Source organism: Cucurbita pepo, chromosome LG01, assembly GCF_002806865.2.
Source record: "Cucurbita pepo subsp. pepo cultivar mu-cu-16 chromosome LG01, ASM280686v2, whole genome shotgun sequence".
NCBI lineage: Eukaryota > Viridiplantae > Streptophyta > Magnoliopsida > Cucurbitales > Cucurbitaceae > Cucurbita > Cucurbita pepo.
In genome coordinates this window covers 21,143,764-21,162,118 of record NC_036638.1, presented here as the reverse complement: position 1 = coordinate 21,162,118, position 18,355 = coordinate 21,143,764, and the positions used below count along the sequence as shown (strand labels likewise).

At 37.2% G+C, this 18,355-nt stretch overlaps 4 protein-coding genes across 6 annotated transcripts; 2 read left to right on the top strand and 2 right to left on the bottom strand.

The window, feature by feature from the left end:
• Window positions 1–757: 757 nt before the first annotated feature.
• Window positions 758–4,156, bottom strand: LOC111802238 (DNA polymerase I). The gene is made up of 6 exons (XM_023686539.1): window positions 3,741–4,156; window positions 2,220–2,387; window positions 1,806–2,040; window positions 1,424–1,646; window positions 1,164–1,318; window positions 758–989 (listed from the first exon to the last, which is right to left on the bottom strand). The coding sequence occupies exons 1-5, from the start codon at window positions 4,113–4,115 to the stop codon at window positions 1,174–1,176; spliced, it is 1,146 nt and encodes a 381-aa protein (XP_023542307.1). The 5' UTR covers window positions 4,116–4,156; the 3' UTR covers window positions 758–989; window positions 1,164–1,173.
• A 228-nt stretch (window positions 4,157–4,384) lies between these two features.
• LOC111808624 (probable magnesium transporter NIPA4) lies at window positions 4,385–10,170 on the top strand. 3 transcript variants are annotated; one of them, XM_023694743.1, is made up of 10 exons: window positions 4,385–4,447; window positions 4,601–4,910; window positions 5,052–5,108; window positions 5,234–5,324; window positions 5,412–5,572; window positions 5,701–5,828; window positions 5,911–6,048; window positions 6,518–6,610; window positions 9,426–9,531; window positions 9,616–10,170. In XM_023694743.1, exons 2-10 carry the CDS (start codon window positions 4,730–4,732, stop codon window positions 9,714–9,716), a joined length of 1,056 nt encoding a protein of 351 aa, XP_023550511.1. In that variant the 5' UTR covers window positions 4,385–4,447; window positions 4,601–4,729; the 3' UTR covers window positions 9,717–10,170. The 3 variants fall into 3 exon arrangements, with proteins under 3 accessions (XP_023550511.1, XP_023550516.1, XP_023550502.1); XM_023694748.1 differs by having other exon boundaries at window positions 4,403–4,910; window positions 9,426–9,492; XM_023694734.1 differs by having other exon boundaries at window positions 4,403–4,910.
• A 349-nt stretch (window positions 10,171–10,519) lies between these two features.
• On the bottom strand, window positions 10,520–15,044 carry LOC111798426. The gene is made up of 7 exons (XM_023681560.1): window positions 14,418–15,044; window positions 13,154–13,984; window positions 12,587–12,942; window positions 11,864–12,075; window positions 11,471–11,727; window positions 11,159–11,337; window positions 10,520–11,041 (listed from the first exon to the last, which is right to left on the bottom strand). The coding sequence occupies exons 1-7, from the start codon at window positions 14,671–14,673 to the stop codon at window positions 10,958–10,960; spliced, it is 2,175 nt and encodes a 724-aa protein (XP_023537328.1). The 5' UTR covers window positions 14,674–15,044; the 3' UTR covers window positions 10,520–10,957.
• A 1,580-nt stretch (window positions 15,045–16,624) lies between these two features.
• Window positions 16,625–17,608, top strand: LOC111791129. The gene has a single exon (XM_023672352.1). The coding sequence runs from the start codon at window positions 16,734–16,736 to the stop codon at window positions 17,331–17,333; it is 600 nt and encodes a 199-aa protein (XP_023528120.1). The 5' UTR covers window positions 16,625–16,733; the 3' UTR covers window positions 17,334–17,608.
• The last annotated feature ends 747 nt before the right edge of the window (window positions 17,609–18,355 follow it).

The following is an 18,355-nucleotide window of genomic DNA, read 5'->3' as shown; positions in this document are numbered from 1 at the left end:
CAATTTCCATGGCCTGCCCCTGCCTTACTCCCTTACTCCCTTGCTAATCAAATTAAAATATTACACTATATATTTTGCTTTTTCTTTTTGTCCCAGGAATAACTTTCAAACAATTTTCCACAACACCACNTTTTTTTGCCCATATTTACTATTATCATATCATCCAAAATTATTTAATAATAGCGTGGCTTATGAAATTAAATAATTAATTATTAGTTTCTACTTGCATATTTTTATTTGTTTGACTTCTGATAGACTTTTCTATTTTATTTGAATAAGCTTAATTAGATTTAGTGGTTCAAGTTCTCAAAATACAATATATACATATATCAGAAGTCGAAGTCTTAGGGGAAAAAGTGTTGTTTTTGTTGGTATTTAGGGCTGTCCATCTCTAAGGAGGATATTCCCCAAGAACGGGTATATATATATATATACTATGGCACATTCTTTGTACTACTTTTCCATCATTTATTCATCCATAATCCCACGCAGGCATACATGTCATTCTTTTCCCACAGTTCATTCTTTCCCTTTCTAGCTGATTATTTACTATATGTGTGTGTGTATATATATATATATTCAGTAACAGACGAGAGTTGGATTATCAAATTTTGTTGGTTTCAAATTGGTTGAATTTTGATTAGTTAATAAGATAGTTTTGGTCAAGCGGGCATTTTCATTTTCAAAAATCAGTTTGGACTAAAATATCAGCTAAACCCAATTTGTCAACTCGGCTGATTTTGACCAAAAATGAAGCTGCTGCTTAAAGTCTAACCAGATGCTTCGTTTACCAAAGTTTGAAACGTTATTGTTTAACATCATTGGGACGATTCTAGAGAGTGGTTTGGATGAATCTATGGAAACAGAGGAATTCTACAGTTTATGGCCTCAAATTGGATTGCCCAAATCCATATCCACTATCAATGTTACCTATTTTATTAAAGCATGTTGGATGAACATCTTTTAATCATCTCACCACATGGTTCTGCCTGCACAAATGAATGTTACAGTGAGCCCTTCTATTGCATATGGATTAGCTTGATTCCACAGTGTATCAGGAGAAAAGGAATAACACACTTTTCACCCTAGCAGAATAACAGTAAGGAGGTATGAATATTTCCAAGCATAAAATCATATTCTAACAAAGCCTAAGCTAGTTTTACCTGTATGTATTCATTCAGAGGGCGATTTACACTTGTTTTGTTGTTCGGCAAGTGAGTTTTTGTCATTGTTTTCTACAAACTTGGATAAAATAGTCGAATCATTTTGTCGGTCTCTTTCAACCAACCACTCTTCTCGAAATTGAACATCGACATCTCTGTTCGAAAATATGACCAAAAGCCATTAAAATGTAGTCAAGAAGTTAGCTACAATTCAAGGACATGCATAAGGTTGAGTGGGAAAATGAAGGCAAGGGAATTACCTTCTTAAGGCTAGAACTTTGTAGTTCGTCCGAAGGTAATCAGCATACTTTGTAAGTGCATCTTGTGCATATGGTTTGCCCACAGTTCTTATTGCAGCAGCACTGAGTAGATTCTCCAAAGAGCCATGTTTCTTTAAGAGCTTCATTGCAGTCTTTCGACCGAATCCAGGAGCAACGTGCTGGATTCCCGGAACGCCATCTACCTCGTCACCCATTATGCATCCTATGCGATAAATCATTATATCAAACTTCAATATTCATTTTATTTCCTTTTGGTCAATGATTGCACGTGCTGTGTACTTTATGATAAGAAAATGGTATAAATGTCTGAGCTTCTCTTTCTAAATGGTTTCTACATTCTATGTTTGCAGACAGTACTTACTAAGACTCAAGTCAGAGCACGGATCACAGTTATACTGAGCAAAGTAGTGCTTTAAGGTGTAAAAGGACCATCTGTTGAGCTCTGGCAAAGGCATCACGAGTTGGACATCTTCTGAAATCAACTGCTTGAAATCTTTATCAGGAGAGGCTATTACTGCCCGCAACCCTCTTTGCAAAACTTGTTCCACAAGTGTAGCGACAACGTCATCTGCTTCGTGACCTTTGATCTTTATAACCTGCAAGATATAGCTTCTTAGCATGAAAAAAATAAGTCTTAATGATTCAGAACATTCATCCCTTCGAAATTCAATACTCAAACAGCAACCACATTGGTCCTGAATAGTAGCAGCTTTCTGCAGTTTACATTAGCTACTCTGCAAATATGTCGCAAACTATGTAGACAAAATTCACTTACGGGCACATTACAGCTTCTGAGAGCATCTTTTATCACTTGATATGACCTTCCAGAATTTCCCTTTGTAAATCTTTGTGAAGATGATTGTCTAGTGAATTTTATCCGATGTGATTTATATGAGGGTAGCAACAGCCTGCGATGCTCACTACCTCCTTCCCCATCAATAACCTGCGGAGCCAATACTAATTTGATGAGTTCGAGAAATATTGCATTCTACTGATTCCGATAACCTTTTCTATATTAAGAAAAATCTATTCAATGAAAACAAGTCTCACATGAAGACAGATCTCTAGCTATTTGACAGTACAAATAAGAGAATGATAATACCTTAGTTACAAAGCTAGCAGGGATGGGGTATGTAGAGTTAAGAGAAAGTTGATGCACAAATCAACATTGAAAAGTAAATCGAATTGCAGTTATATGTGGTTGTGTACATCCATCTCCCAAGTACCGAACTTAACTTTTTCCAACTATAAAGCAAAAAAATAATGCCAGAATCACTATACTCCAACATTTACACTTGAAATAGAAATGAAGATCTCCTTCTCAAAACTTCTGCAGTAAGCACTAGGCCCAAGAGGTGGCGGTGTGATCTTAACATTTGCTCACTGCACTAAGCATTGGGCCCAAAACGGCATGAAAGCAAGTGAAATCCAAATCTTTACCTCTCTTCCTGCACTAGAAACATTATTCAACTGGAGAGCAGGCAGGGAGTCATATTTAATTCTCAATTAGTTGATCTTGTGATTGCCACAAGCAGTTGCTTACGCAACAAATAGACCTCGCGGTCACTCGACATTCCAAATTTGAAAATGACATGGAAGCCTTAGAAAGCACTGCTTGAACAAAACCAAGTTTTAAGTCATTAAGAAATCAACTCATAAATTCTGGACAGAAATTCAAGACCCTCAATCATGGGACGTCCCTTAACAAGTCTCCTCGCCAACAGTACAATCATGTATAATTAAACGAAGAGAAAAGGTCCATGTTAAAAAAATAAATAGAGATATGCTCTTGTTTTCATCATCAAGAATTTGAGCAGATGTCTGTCAGTTCTAAAAACATTTGGGCTCAACTGCTGGCCTTTAACCATTTTTTCCATAAACCAATTTAAAAACAACTTCAATCACTGAGAGTTTAATTCCATCAAGTAAAAATTTCCAAGATCTTCAAAGTTGCGTCACTATAAATAATCAAGGCAATCAAATCACTGAACCCCGTATGCAATTCCCATTCCAGATATCAGTCAAATGAGATAATGTTTACTTCATCTCAATCGGTTAATTTGTAGATTGAAGTTGTCATGTATGATAGCACAAAAAATGGCAACACGCAATCAAACAGATAAACGAATTACAAGCAGACAGTCAGAGAGAAATTAATAAGTTCAGACATCGGCACCGGAATCCACGAGAATCTAAGCAGCGTGTATATATATATGTATAAAAGTGTAAAAAATCAGACAGCTTATGCGCTCGCCGTTATTGATAATAAACGCAATATAGATAAAATGGCACTTACGGCAATAACAGGATCACTATGGCTAACTTCCTCGAAGAAGATGGAAACCCAGCGACCAAAATTGTGCAAACTAGGTCTGCTGCCTTGATAACAGAGAGGATTTACGTCCAGGAAAAAGACCCTTCCCTTTCTTGGATTATCAGCTTCCATTCTTGGCGGCAATTTTCCATCTTCTGCTTGCTTAAAACCCGAAGAAGTAGAACGAGAAGATGCCGCGAAGACACTCAGCTTCAATGGCTTGGTTCTCCATGATTTGGCTTTGGTTGTTCTTACCGACTCGGCGGCTTTCAGAGTCCTCGACGGTAAGGAAGTAGGCGAAGCAGAGTTAAAAAATGGCGGAATATTAAGGCCTATGTTGGCGCTCGCCTCGGCCATTTCTAGAACGGGTCCTATCAGGAAACAAAAAACGATGCGGAAAATTGGAAATATGAACGAAAGTCGATAACTTCATTTAATCTGAAAATGGATTTTTTTTTTTTTTTTTTTTTTTGGATTTTTAATTTTGCTAAATTAAAATAATTCACACTTCATAGCTTTCTTATGTGAGATGAAAAATAAAAAATAATAATATATTTATTATAAATATGATTTAATAGAATAAGAATATTTAGTAACGAAAATTTGTCTCGGAAGGCGTTTGGAAACGAGAATGAAGAAGAATAACGGTTGGGCACTTCCACGAAACCAAAAGAGAGATCTCATTCTTTGTATGTCACCTTCTCCTCTCTTTCTGATCCATCTCGCATTCTCCCGCTTTACGTTTCTCTCCCGCTTTCCCTTCCTTGATCTCCATTACTGTACAATCCAAACTTCTTTCTCATCGTCTCGAACCCTCCGGCCATCTGTTTTTCCGATGATAGCGCTTCGAACCGCGTTCATTCCGATTTGCATCACGGATTTGATGGGGCTACATTGAGCTTGCATGGATCGTATGGAATGGAAGCTTTCGGATTTATGAGTTATTATCAACTGCTCGTCCAATTTCACCTATGGCGGTTAGTGGGCCGGCTTCGAGTTCAGAGAGCTCCTGGAGAGACTCCAACAAGGGTATGTCGAATGGTAACATCAAGGGTTTGATCTTAGCTTTGTCTTCCAGTTTCTTCATTGGTGCCAGCTTCATTGTCAAGAAGAAAGGCTTGAAGATAGCAGGGTCTTCTGGTGTAAGGGCAGGTAATCCGCTTTTTATCATCTCTTCTTTTCTGACATTGTATCTTGTTTCATGTGTGATAAAGACTGGCGGTTTTATGGAATATCAATTTATTTTGGATCCATGTCGGTTTGCCCTACTTATTCTCAACTTTTCCCTGCCAGGCGCTGGCGGTTATTCTTACTTGTATGAACCATTATGGTGGGTCGGCATGATAACCAGTACGTTTCTCCAATTTTTGTGGTTGCTGCTGTGTTTTTAATGTGTTACAGGGCTTTGGCTGATACGAAATTATTTAGGATGTCGTTCGAAAGATTTGCTAATAGAAACATTTTTCATTTGTCAGTGGTTATAGGTGAAATTGCTAATTTTGCAGCTTATGCATTTGCACCGGCTATCCTGGTAACTCCCCTCGGTGCACTGAGTATAATTATCAGGCAAGAGGACAACCTGTCATTATTGTTGTTGTTAACGCAATTTGACATTCACTGTGTTTTTACCATTTTGTGGCATGTTTTTCGCAGTGCTGCTCTTGCTCATGTTATATTAGGGGAGCGATTAAACATTTTTGGTATACTTGGTTGTGTGTTATGTGTTGTGGGTTCAACAACAATTGTTCTTCATGCACCTCAAGAGCGTGAGATAGAAACTGTCAAGGAAGTGTGGGATCTTGCGACAGAACCAGGTAGACAGACACTAAAGGACATTCTATTTCTATTACCATGTCTAATTTTTTTTTAAAAAACTTTTGTGCGAATATCAAATACCTTGACGGCTTCTTTCCTTAATGTAACATATGCGTGTTTTCTGTAGCTTTCCTTTTGTATGTTGCTTTGATGGTAGCCACGACTCTCGTACTCATAACGCGCTTTGTGCCTCGTTATGGGCAGACATATGTGATAGTCTACATAGGGGTTTGTTCTATTGTGGGCTCACTTTCGGTATGTTTGTCCGTTTCAATTGTGTTTTTTTCTTCTAGTTCTTACACCGATCTATGTAAAGTTTCTGAAGCCGTTTTGACAGGTTATGAGTGTTAAGGCACTTGGAATTGCCCTGAAGTTGACATTTTCTGGAATGAATCAGTTAACATATCCTCAAACCTGGGCCTTCGCAATGGTTGTCATTATTTGTGTGATCATTCAAATGAATTATCTAAATAAGGTATCCATCTCTACCTCACTCGGAAGGGCCCATCTAAACAATATTTTTATTTGAAAGCATGAAATAAATTATATTAACCACTTTTGAGGGATAGCTTAACTAGTTGACAAGTTTAATTGTTCGGCAGTTGACACAATATAGTTGGGTAGTTATAGATATACATTGGTGATTGCTACTTCCAGCTTGCTATAAGGGTGGAAGTTGGCAGATCCTTCGCGAAGTTCTTTTGTACTTCTGTACAACATTGAAATGAATTCCTGAAACTTTTGTAATGGTCATTAGTCAGGCTAGTTTGTTATATCAGCTAATTGTTTATATAAATTTTCTATTCAGATGTATTGACTGAGGATGCAAACTATCAGGCTATAACCTGGAAGAGATGAAACAATTTACTTAATTTATATTTACCATCCTCATTAGGTTTTTAAAAAAGAAATTAAAATTTTCTGACGGTAGTTTATTATTGTAGGCTCTTGATACTTTCAACACAGCTGTCGTGTCCCCTACATACTACGTGATGTTTACATCATTGACCATTTTGGCTAGCATAATTATGTTTAAGGTAAAGACATAGCTCTTGTTTTTCCTTGGCTTCATAAAACATTATCAATTTCCTCCGTCGGATAAATATATAAGAGGGCAATGCACGTATGATGTTCAATCTTTTCACTTGCGAATTTGACAAATATTCGTATTTTTTTGTGCATGGATTTGTGTTTGTGTTGTAAATTCATGGGGAAATCAAAGTTGCTTTGGATGAGCAGCTTTTTTTTTTTTCAAAATTTCGAATAGTGTTAACTGTTGTATACGGCCGTTATCTGAATTCATGCAATATTGGAGGCTAGTAGTAATTAAGTCAATTCTCCAGCCTGCTTATTATGTAATCTGTTCATATCTACATTGCTTTGTAGTTAGGCCGTTGTTTTTAGTTCCTGCATGCTCTTTTGATTCTTCATTTTTCTCAAATGAAAGCTAGCTTTTTCTCCCCCCCAACAAAAAAAAAAAAAAAAAAAAAAAAAACCCTAACGGTCCAAAGAGCACGAAAATGAGGTAATTGCTTGCTGTTGGTTTTTGAGAACGTTGGAGACTGGCTCTGCCGGAATGCATGATTACTGGTTTCAATATGCAATGAATTGAGTACAAGGCCCTTAAAATACTTTGAAGTATAAAAGTAGCTACATGTGGATACTTGTGATCTGAAATAAATCCATAAGTATGTAATCCAGTTAAAACATTTTCTCCTGGTTTGCCATGCCTAATGCTCAAGGAAAAGAGAAGCTTCTGCATAATTGCAAAAGATTCTGAATTATAAGTAAAAGCAGTTTTCGTCTTTTTTTTTTTCAAGTTTGTGATAACTATCTTAATAGAACAGAGAAACTTCTACTGCCACAGTCACAGTGAAGCTCCAGTGTCCCTGAATCTCCAAAATAGCTTTTGATCCAAGTAAATCCTCCCTATCCTTTCCTGCCTTTTCATACACACTCATCATAACTAACCTGTTCCTTTAGGCCCACTACTAGCGCCTTTGTTCATGCAAAGAAGCACCAAACTATGCTTCCTCGTCTATCAATGCCGCCAGTTCCCTGCGTACTTTAATTCCCTCTCCTTACTGCCTTTTACTCTTCTAATGTAGGTATTATAATGCACAGGGGGTCTATCATTATATTTTATCTAGTTTCTAAGATTGAATTTTTAGAAAGTTTCTAGGATAGAATCTTACCTATTTTCCAATTTAGTTTTTTTTTTTTAATGGATTATCTTATCTATGACTACTAGAAGTCATCTATCAAATAAATCCCAGATGCCATGGAATTTTTCCAAATTTCGGTGTCTCTATGTGATATGGAGTCACCCCAAGGAAAAATAAGATTCGGATTATCTTATTGATCGAATATCTCAAGACAAAAAACCTTGTTTGAGATTCGAATCACTCTACAAACAATATTGATCAAGTCAAGCTTGAATAATTCTAAACATGTAATCTAAACTATAATGAGGAGAATTTTTTGGATTTACAGGATGAGTTTCCAAGTGGGAGAGTGGTTGAGTTGTGGAGCCTAATGTTTACAAGATAGAAATTTTTAGAAAGTTCTTCGTATAGAATTTTATCTAGTTTCTAGGATAGAATCTTATCTATTCTCTGATTTAGTTTTTTTCATGGATTATCTCATCTATAGCTACTGGAAGTTATCTATCAAATAAACCATAGCTGCCATGGAGTTTTTCCAATTTTTGGTGTCTCCACGTATATTTCTCCTTGTGTCTTCTCCCTTTTATTCCTCATGTTTGTGTTGTACTTGTGCAATCCTAACAGTAGCAACAACCATAAGAAATATCGAGTTCCATCGAACACAAGGCAATGCAAATAGGTTCCAAGAAAATGACCCCAACAGATTCCATCGGAGTGTGGATGGAAAGAGGTACTTCTCTTGAGCTGTAACGGTTGTAGTTGAAAGAACTTAAGCCAGAAAGTTCCAACCCAATATTGAGTTCACTTTCTGCTATTCTGCAGCCGCTCCCCGTTCTAAAACGATGTTTCCCTAGATACTCCAACTCTTCTATAGCAAAAGACACTCCTTGAAGCTGGCATTAATTGGTGCTTCTAAAAACGATGAATAGGACACTCAGATGCCCATGTCCAATTTAGTCATTCCAATTCCCTGCGTAAAGAAGAATGCCTTCAGAACACCAACTTGTCTTATGTACTTCCCACTCTTGGATTTTGGCGATGACCCAATTTTAGGTCTAGCTTAGATGATATGATTGCTCCATGTAGCGTAGATGATATCGTATCAATAGCAAATAATGGAGAAATACGACTGAAGATTCACATTTCTTCCTACAACATGCCTCATTCCTTTCTAGAACAAATCAATAAGCCTTCAATTGTTACTGTGGAGTGGGGCACTTGATTTGCTCTGATACCGATTGTAACTATTCTAATCTGTTGGTAGGATAATATTGACGAATGACACATTGAATCCAAATCATCTTTTGCCTTATCATAGGAATCAATATAATAATTGTTTTTATGATTATGATCCTTGCTGTTTCGATTTTTTTCTTGCTTTCAAATCAAATAATTAAGTTTATATAATCAACTTTATCTATGATTCATTGGAACAAAAAAATTCAGGCGGTGGAAATAAAAAGAAAAGGACTTGATGAAATGATAGGGACTTTATTTTCATTATTTATAAATATATGTTTTCAATAGTATTTAGGGGACTATCATTTTTTTCGTTATTATACTTGTAAAAGGCATGCAAGTTGCACTTTTTAATTATATTTCATGTTTATTCTTAAAACTTTTTTGACACATCGGGACAAATTTTCATTGTTGACGCTGATTAACCTGTTCCTTGACTTCCCCTCAGGATTGGGATCGACAAGGAGCAATTCAAATTTTCACGCAGATGTGTGGTTTTGTGACGATTCTCGCGGGTACTTTTCTTCTTCACAGAACAAAGGATATGGTTGAGGGTGGGTCCTCAGTTCCTCCTTCCATTGTTTTAATATCATATCAGTTTCAAAACATCTCATATTTGAAGTTTTGTTTCATTACAGCTTCTTCAACGACACCATCTTTTTCGATGCGACATTCTAAACACGTAGAAGATGGTCGTGAGCTCGAAGCCATGCCACTTCAGCGTGAAACATCATTGTGATAAGATTAGCCAGTCATGACTAAACTTGCCGCCATTTATGAATTCACTCTTATCATCATGTCACATTTTGTGCACAAATCTTGGGGAAAGGTACGGCAGCCACTGGCTTTGTGATCGTGAACATTGTTGATAGATTTGAAGGGGAATGCAAGCCTGGTTGGACTACAGACGGTAATCTCGTTTCTTAGAGGAAAATGATTTGGAAGTCCCATTTTTTCTGTTAGGAACCTCTTCGTGGGTTGCAATTTTTGACCCATTGTTCTATATATACTATATCATATCATTCATTCGTATTCACAAAGAAATAGACCTTCTGAGGGATGTGTGGCTCATAGAATGGCTTGGCATAGCAAGTTGGAAGGACCATTTACATACATACTGATTATACTTCACTCATGTACTCCCCCACTTTTTCTACACTTCTTTCTTGGTTTAATAGAAATTCGTTCTAGCATTGCCCAAATCATCATACCATGTCACATTTCTTGTGCGGGTGGACAGTTTGCAAAAACAGCAAATATGAGGAAGAAACAAATGAAATATTCATCAACAATGTCTACTGTTCTAATATTTTCACAAAATTTTCACAAATTGTGTGGGCGGTGATGGCGAGTGTGGTAGTGATAATGAAGGTGTTCAAAAAGCTTCTGTTTTTTCATAGCTTTCGCAGGATGCTCAAAGCTTGGACATGGGGATATATCCTCTTGTAACCTATTTGTTTTTGGAAATAGAAGAATATTTTTACTCTCCCAAAAGCTTCGTATATCATTAGCTCAACTCAAACTTGCAAAAGAAGCAAACAGTTTCGAATGAACAAATGAACTGACTGAACTCTGTATCAATCGGCTTGAAAGTATATAGAATTACACATTTATATTGTCACAGAAATGGTACAAATGAATTTAGAACAGCTTTCCCTCACCACCAAAAGAAGCAATGAATAGAAAGTAAAATTGGCATTACTGAAACACTAGACCACCTCCCTGCCATCCTCCATGGAGATGCTTAGTAGTAACTGCATCGTCCAACTCTGTTCAACAATTTGTTGGGATAAGATAGCTGAAAAATCCACAAATCTCAATTACAAAATTTGATGGAGTATATTGACTGGCAGGCAGAGAGTAGTCCATGACTGTCGGACCAGAGGGCGATATATGCATATATTCACTAAGCACTCAAGGAAGTGTATGGCCAAGCGAATTATGTCAAAACCAGCAACCTCAAAAATATATATAACACATTTACTCAGTTGCAGTTTTCTGAACAGTTCGCTTCTCATCCGACCTGTGACGAAACAATTTCGCTATTTTTCGTCTCTCGCAGTCCTACAAAAACAGGTTGAAGAAATTGTTAAATCAACAAGGTTCCATATTGAGCAATTTTTGGACAAGCCACATGTGGACACTTTGCTAATAAATTTGTACTGAAAATTGATTGCTCACCTTGAACATATTAAGATAAAAAGGTTTCCCAGGATTCATCCTTACTAATTTCTGGTATGTATATGCAAAACTAAGTTGATCTCGGGGAGTAAATTTGTCGACTTCATTGAACCATAGACAAGAGAACAGATTAGACATTGGAGTGTGGGCCCTAATGATGAAAGATCCTTCAGGCACATCTGCATTTGTCGGCAGAGAAAAAAAACTCACGTCAATGAAATGAGAATGGAGCAACAGGGATCACTAATTACGTGCAATCTACTCCCAAAAAAAAATTAAAAATAACGAGAGAGGAGGTTGTTAATAACATACTGCTGGGAAGAAGCTTGTTTGTGTCTGATGCATTAAACCTCTTCAATCCATCAGCCTGGTAAAATGCAAATTGTTCATCTATGATACTATGGTTGTACTTGTTTAATCTCTTATTCTGAGCCACCTCTTCCCATACACAATGTCTGTTGTAGTGATTTGAAATGGCAAATTCATTTCCTTTTCGCCATAAGAAGTATTCCAAGATGAGGAGAGGGTCATATTGAAGACGCAACTTACTATCCAACCAGATCGAATACCTGAGAAAAGTATGCAAAATATTAGATAGAAGTATTGAATCTTGACCACACAAACTAACCATTTATTTAGAGTAGAATTCAGCAGAGTTTATGGTAAGGATAATAGCACCAAGTCCAAACATCGTTGCATTTTCACCTTGCCGAAGGAAAAATTCGATGTGCCAATAATTTTGGTATTTTCCCAACTCTTCTCATATCAGTGTACGGTAAATTCTTTACCACAACAATCTTCCATAGGCCAATAAAACCCATTCTATCCACTGTTTGACCTTCTGATGAAAGAGTCTCCATGGTAACTTCATCCATAAACATAACAAAGCAGACATTTTTTCTTGAAAAACGAGTAACCTGAAACAGAGGCAAACTGGACTTTACTATAGAGTCTACCATTTCAAAAGAAACATATGGTCTGAGTAATATTAGATTATTAGGAGCACATAATCATAGATCCTTGACTAACACACATGCACAAGAAAATTCGGGAAAAGATGCTCACAAGGAAAGAAACGAAATCAACAGGGGAAGGAGAACACGGGAGATGCAATTGAAGAGAACACTGAGAGAATCATGATAAAGCTGGAATTTCATAAAGAATGAATACTCATCTCAAGATCTATCTTTAAAAAGTAGTTACCCAGTTTCCTTAAAAGCATGGCTTTCCAATTCTGTGATATACGACCAATGACATATAATATGAGACCATCATATGCATTGGACAATAGTTTGATCATGGATAAGCAGTTATTGGAGAAAAAGTAGATTGTACAATCAGGACCTATCATCTGTCGTTTTTCAAATTAACTCATTATATGCAAACTGCTACTTGAAATTCCTAACTAAAAAAATATATATATTATACCGATTTCCCAGTTGGTGATCTCAGGCGATCTGAATTCCCGAATATACAGGAGATTACGGCAATGTGGCATCTACTGATATAATTGGAATCATCTTCTGCCAGATCAAATCCCGTACTTGCAAAACTCTTAGGACCTTTCACAAAGCCACAACTTATGTTTTGATCCTGTGCATAGAATGCTGCCTGACGTTCTTGCAAAGTTTGATGCCCTGCAAATCTAGGCATCCATTTTTCTTCATTGCTAGGCTTTTCCTCTGTCTCGATGTATTGCAAAGTAAATCTAACAAATTTTTTACTTTCTAAAGGTTCAAGAATTTGTGCCGTAGAGTTTAAGAACTTCATCTCACATGACGAACCTGCCAGTTGGGGTTTCAAAATATCATTATACAGAACATTTTAGTTAGATCCTATAATACTAAAGCTACGTATAATACTAAAGCTAAGTTTAATGCATATCAACATTACTTGCCCATGATGCATATGGCTGAGTTAAATGGACTCCAAATCTAGAAAGAACCTGTTTTACAAACGATACATTAAACCCTCCAATTTATCAGAGAGCAGTACCTGAAAATTTTCGATGCTTTGGTTTCTTTCTCAGATACAATTTTGACCTCTTTGTATGCTGACCATTAGTGACACTAACATGTTTGGAATTTTTGTTAACCGCATCAGAATTTTTGGAATTTGACGTATAATCCTCGTCCAATGAATGGTTGGAAGCCTCAACATTTTTTTCCCCATCCTGCCAATTCTTGGTTTCTCCATTAAGCATATTGAGGGATTTCCTATGGTCATCATTGAGGGATTTTCCAGTCTCAACAACATCAAATGATTTCCCAGAGTCTTCCTTTGTCGAATGTGCTGCATCAGATTGGTCCTCTTTCTCGTGTTCTGTATCACCGTCTTCATCCATAGAAGGATTTTGATTATCACTTCCATTATCATACTCATCATCTGTGTCAATAATGTCATTCCAATTTTCCAAATCATCTTCATCAGCTACCTGGTCATCTTCATTTCCATGTTTTCCCAATTGACCTGAAGTCTTTATCGAAGCCTCATACTCAGCTTCATACTTCCTCAGCTCCTTTCGCCCAGCTTCATTGTATAGTCCATGAGAATGTTCAAGGAGTGATTCTCTGTGGCCCTCACTCACTTTTGCTGGAACATCACCCTTGCCAGTATCCTTGTTGGTAGTAGGCACATGTTCTACTGCATCCTCATTGTAATCTTGGTCCCTTCTTCGATCATCCCCATCCCAATACCTTGAGTCACGGCCATGTGCAACTAAACCTTTACCAAACCTGACTTTGGTTGTCTCTGTTCGAGTAACATTTGCAAGGAAATCAGGGTCGTTCTTGAAGTCATCATCCTCAGCGTTGGAATTGCTAATTTCTGCATCGATTTATTATCAATCAGTTAAAGGCTACCAAGATTTCATAAGGATTACTGTAACTAGAAAATTAACAGAAATCAACTATACAAACAAAACAATTGGAGCGGCAAAAAAACGTGGCTAAACAAACAGACCATTATTCAAAAGATTTAACATCTGGATTGCACATAAGTTCACTAAGCAATCCTCTGCAACAAACACATACTAAACTGGGTGGGATAGAAAATAGTCATTTCAAAGTGGCCATTAGGTATGGACGTCGGGGGGAGGGGGATGGGGTTGGGGAATAGAAAGTGTTGCCACGTGCGTGAGGACTAACTGATATCATTTCCAATTCCATACTGCAAGTTGCAAGCTCTTCTCCTACCTTCTTACAATGTTTTTTTCGCCGCATAGAAACTCAAAAACCAGAGAGGAGAAAGTAAAACAGACCTTTGGTGTCCCTCAATAAATAGTAATAAGCTAAAACGGTGAGGACAAGAACAAGCGAGAGAGCAAATATAATTGCCCCAACCGAGATCCCTCTGCCCTTATCGGAGCGAGCTGCCCTACGAACCCTAGCCTGCTTATACGGCGTAGTACGAATTCCCACCGCAACGTGATCGGCAACGCCATTGTTAGTTGAATGGAGCGCATCATGAGCCCTTGGTCCATATCTATCCGTCCCCGACTGCCTGTGCTGAGCCATTCACATATTCAATCATCCAATCCCAGCAATCTAGCGCTCCTCTAACTCGAACAGGATAGAGTGGAGTTCATTCAATTTTGCACAATTCGGAGGGACAAAGAAGATCACAAGAAATAGGGGAAATGAAGTGTGAGGAGTAACTCGACAGATCTGAGATTTGAGAGTGGGATTTCCAGATTGCTGATTTAGTTAGTGGTGTGTTTATCCATGGCGGATGGGAGATGGAAGGAGGGAGATAACGGAAGTGGTTTGGTTTGAATTGAAATGCTTTCGAAGTCTCTCACCCAACTCTGCAATCGTTCATCGACAAATAACGCTAACCCATATGCCTTGGAAGTTTTAATAATTGAAAATCCAAAAAATTTACGACCATCAGCCTTAAAAATAAAAACAAAGAATGATCCATAACACATTTAGTGAATTTCATGGTTAAAAGTTCAATAAATTTACACAATTTATAGGGTAATTTATAGGGTAATTTATAGGGTCGTTGGGATCGTAGAGAATTATCATGGATACATAAGTGAGAGTCATTGTCTCTATTGGTACAAGACATTTTTAAAAAATTAAAAGAAAAGTCAAAGTCATAAGAACAAAATTGTTTTCGATGGCTGTACTGAGTTGCATTTGTAAGCTGCAAAAGGGGCATAAAGTAACAGAGAGCTAACAACATATAATGATAATGATTATGCCGTGGGGATAATGTAGATGACAAAAAAACCACTTTTAATTATGTGTTTCTACTATGTGAAGAAGCTATGTCTTGGCCCTCCAAAAAACTAACATGTAGTTACTTTGTTCACTACTAAAGCAGGGTTTGTGGTAGCTACCTCTTATTATTGTCAAAAGGTGTGGATGAGAAGAGTACTGAAAAAGCTCGGTCATTTTCAAGACAGATGCATCACTATGTTACGTGATAACATTTTTATCACTAAACTATCCAAAAATCTAATCATGCATAGATGCAACAAACACATTAATATAAGATTTCATTTTTTTGAGTGATTTGATCCGAAATAGAGTTATTGAGCTGAAACATTATGTTATATAGGAACCATTTGTATAGATATTATAGCAAAACTATTTAAGTTGGATCCATTCATAAAACTGGTGAGTTGGGTTGATTGAGAGCTGAGACAATGACCTAATATTGTGTGTTATGTGGCCATATTGGAAGTCTCCTCTTCTTCATTAATACCTACCTTTCCGTGAGCCACCGCAAGAGAGGATATCTCTCCGCCGCAGAGTCCATCTCCGGGGCGAATTCTCGGAGCCGAGCCGAGCCTCGAGACTAGTGCAGTGTTAGCGGAAGGTAGGGAGAGAAAACCATGGCTTAACCACATGATGGATACGGATCTGCTCTGTCTCTTCCACTTTTTTTTTTTTTCTTTTTTTTTTTTGGGACAATTCTCAATCTCAATGAAATCTTTTGACCTCCTTACTTGATGTTTATTATTATTATTATTTTAACGATAATAAATAATCAGTAATTGAAAAGCATTGTCTGGACCGCATACCAATGGGAAATTGACACGTGGGTTTTGGGTGAGTAGTTAAATTTGTCTCTCGTGATAATTACTCGTAGTTTCTTATAGTTTAATCGATGGTTAGAAATGTCAATAAAGAAAAAATAACTAATTATGAGATCCAAATCTTTTATTGGATGTATTATTTTGTTTGAAGTAACGAATTTAATGCTGTTGAATGGGATTATTTGATGCCTCACTAATTATTCTAATCATTAATTATTATTATTATCCTTTTGTAATTAATAAAATGGAGTGAATTTGAATCTATAACAAAGATATATTGATACCAAATAAACTCAATTAAGATTAACTTAAAACATAAATCAGCGTTGACAAACAAATTAAAATGAAGCTTATTTTAGAAGGAAAAAAAAAACCCAATTAATAATAATAATAATTCAGGTATATATATATATATTACAAACAAATTTCTGAAGAAACTTGAAGTGGGTTTGTGTTTGTGTGCTCAAATTCTCAAATTTCCCCAATTCTCATACAGAGAATGTGAAGAATCGGAGAGAATTAGCGGCGATGTTTCAATCTTCTCGCCGGACTCGTTCTTTCTCTTCTTCTTCTTCTTCTTCTTCCTCCTCCTCCTCCTCCTCCTCCTCCTCTCGCGGTTCTTACTATTTTCCCGATGACTCTCCGCTCTCCGCCGCCACTCCGATCCGATCATTCTCCGGCAGCATTCCCTTTTCCTGGGAGTATTTACCCGGGATCCCCAAGAAACAGTCTCCAGCGAGGCTTCGACTAGATTCCGCCTCTCCTCTGACCTCCCTCCTCCCCTTGCCTCCCATTTCCACCACTCTGCCGTCCTCCAAGCGCTTCGGATTTCACGACTGGAGGAAATCAAACCGCCAAAATTCGCAGCGAGATCCTTTCTTCGACGCCTTCGTCGAGTGCTCCAAAGAACCTTCCGCCGCCACCGCTGCTGAGCAAGACCCGACTGCCGAGCTCTGGAACAGCGGCAGCAATGGCAAAGCGGTTTCAAGAAGCCTGAGCGACCGATTGGGATTCCTGAATCCGTACTCTTCTTGCAAACGAACCTGCGGCGTTTCGGAATCCATCGTGTATCGTCCGAGAAGGGGGAGGAGTTCGTTCGATCTGCTAAACCACCGCAACGGTGGGTAAAATGCGGCCATAGCCTCCGCCGCAGAGGGGCGTTATTGGATGGTTGAATTACACGTTTGTTTAGTTTAATTAATGTGTGTGTTTGTTGAAGTGATGGGTTAAATCGGAAATGGATAATGAAATGGGGTTTGTTTAATTGTTAAATTGGGTTAGAACGCTGGAATTGTTTGTGAATTACGTGAAATTAGGAGTTGAAATCAGTGTGTTGTTTGTTATGTGTATTATTTATTTCTCTTATAATTAATTGTTCGTTTACATGTGACGCCTTCCCACTATGTTTTTGTAATTTACGATATCATCAATTTCCAAATTTCTTCTCTCTCTCTCTCTCTGTCTTACACAGTGTGTGTGATTAGATGGCTTTAATAAGTTGGTCTTCCCATGAGAAGAGGTGACTTTAGGGTTGTTCAGCTACCACTCCACATCTACTTATAAATTAGTACCCAACAAATTTCTCTATTATTTATTATATTTACTTCCTAACTTCTACAACATTCTAGAGGTTAAATTATACATGTCTCATTTATTTATAAATATTTTTTTAGCCCTATTATTTTAAGATTGTAATAGTTCAATCCTACTAATAGCAAATATTGTCGACTTTGATCGGTTACCTATCGTCATTAGTCACACAGTTTAAAAATGCATCTATTAGGAGAAGTTTCTATATTCTTATAAAAAAAATGTTTCATTCCCCTCCTAACTGATGTGAAATCTTACAATCCACTCTTCTTAGGAGTCCAACGTCCTCGTTAGCACACCACTTGATGTCTGACTCTAATATTATTGGTAACAGCTCAAGTCCACTGCTAGTAGATAGTAAATTATGAGAACAAAATACTTTTTATAAAGGTGCGAAAATTTCTCCCTAACGAACATATTTTGTCAAAGTAATGTGGATAAATATTGTTTTTGGGTTGGATTTATGTTTTGTTTTGTTGTGTGTATCGTACTTTAGGGTGTGTTGGACCAATTATTTTCATTTACAATAAATATCTAAATAATGGAATTTCAAAAAAGCA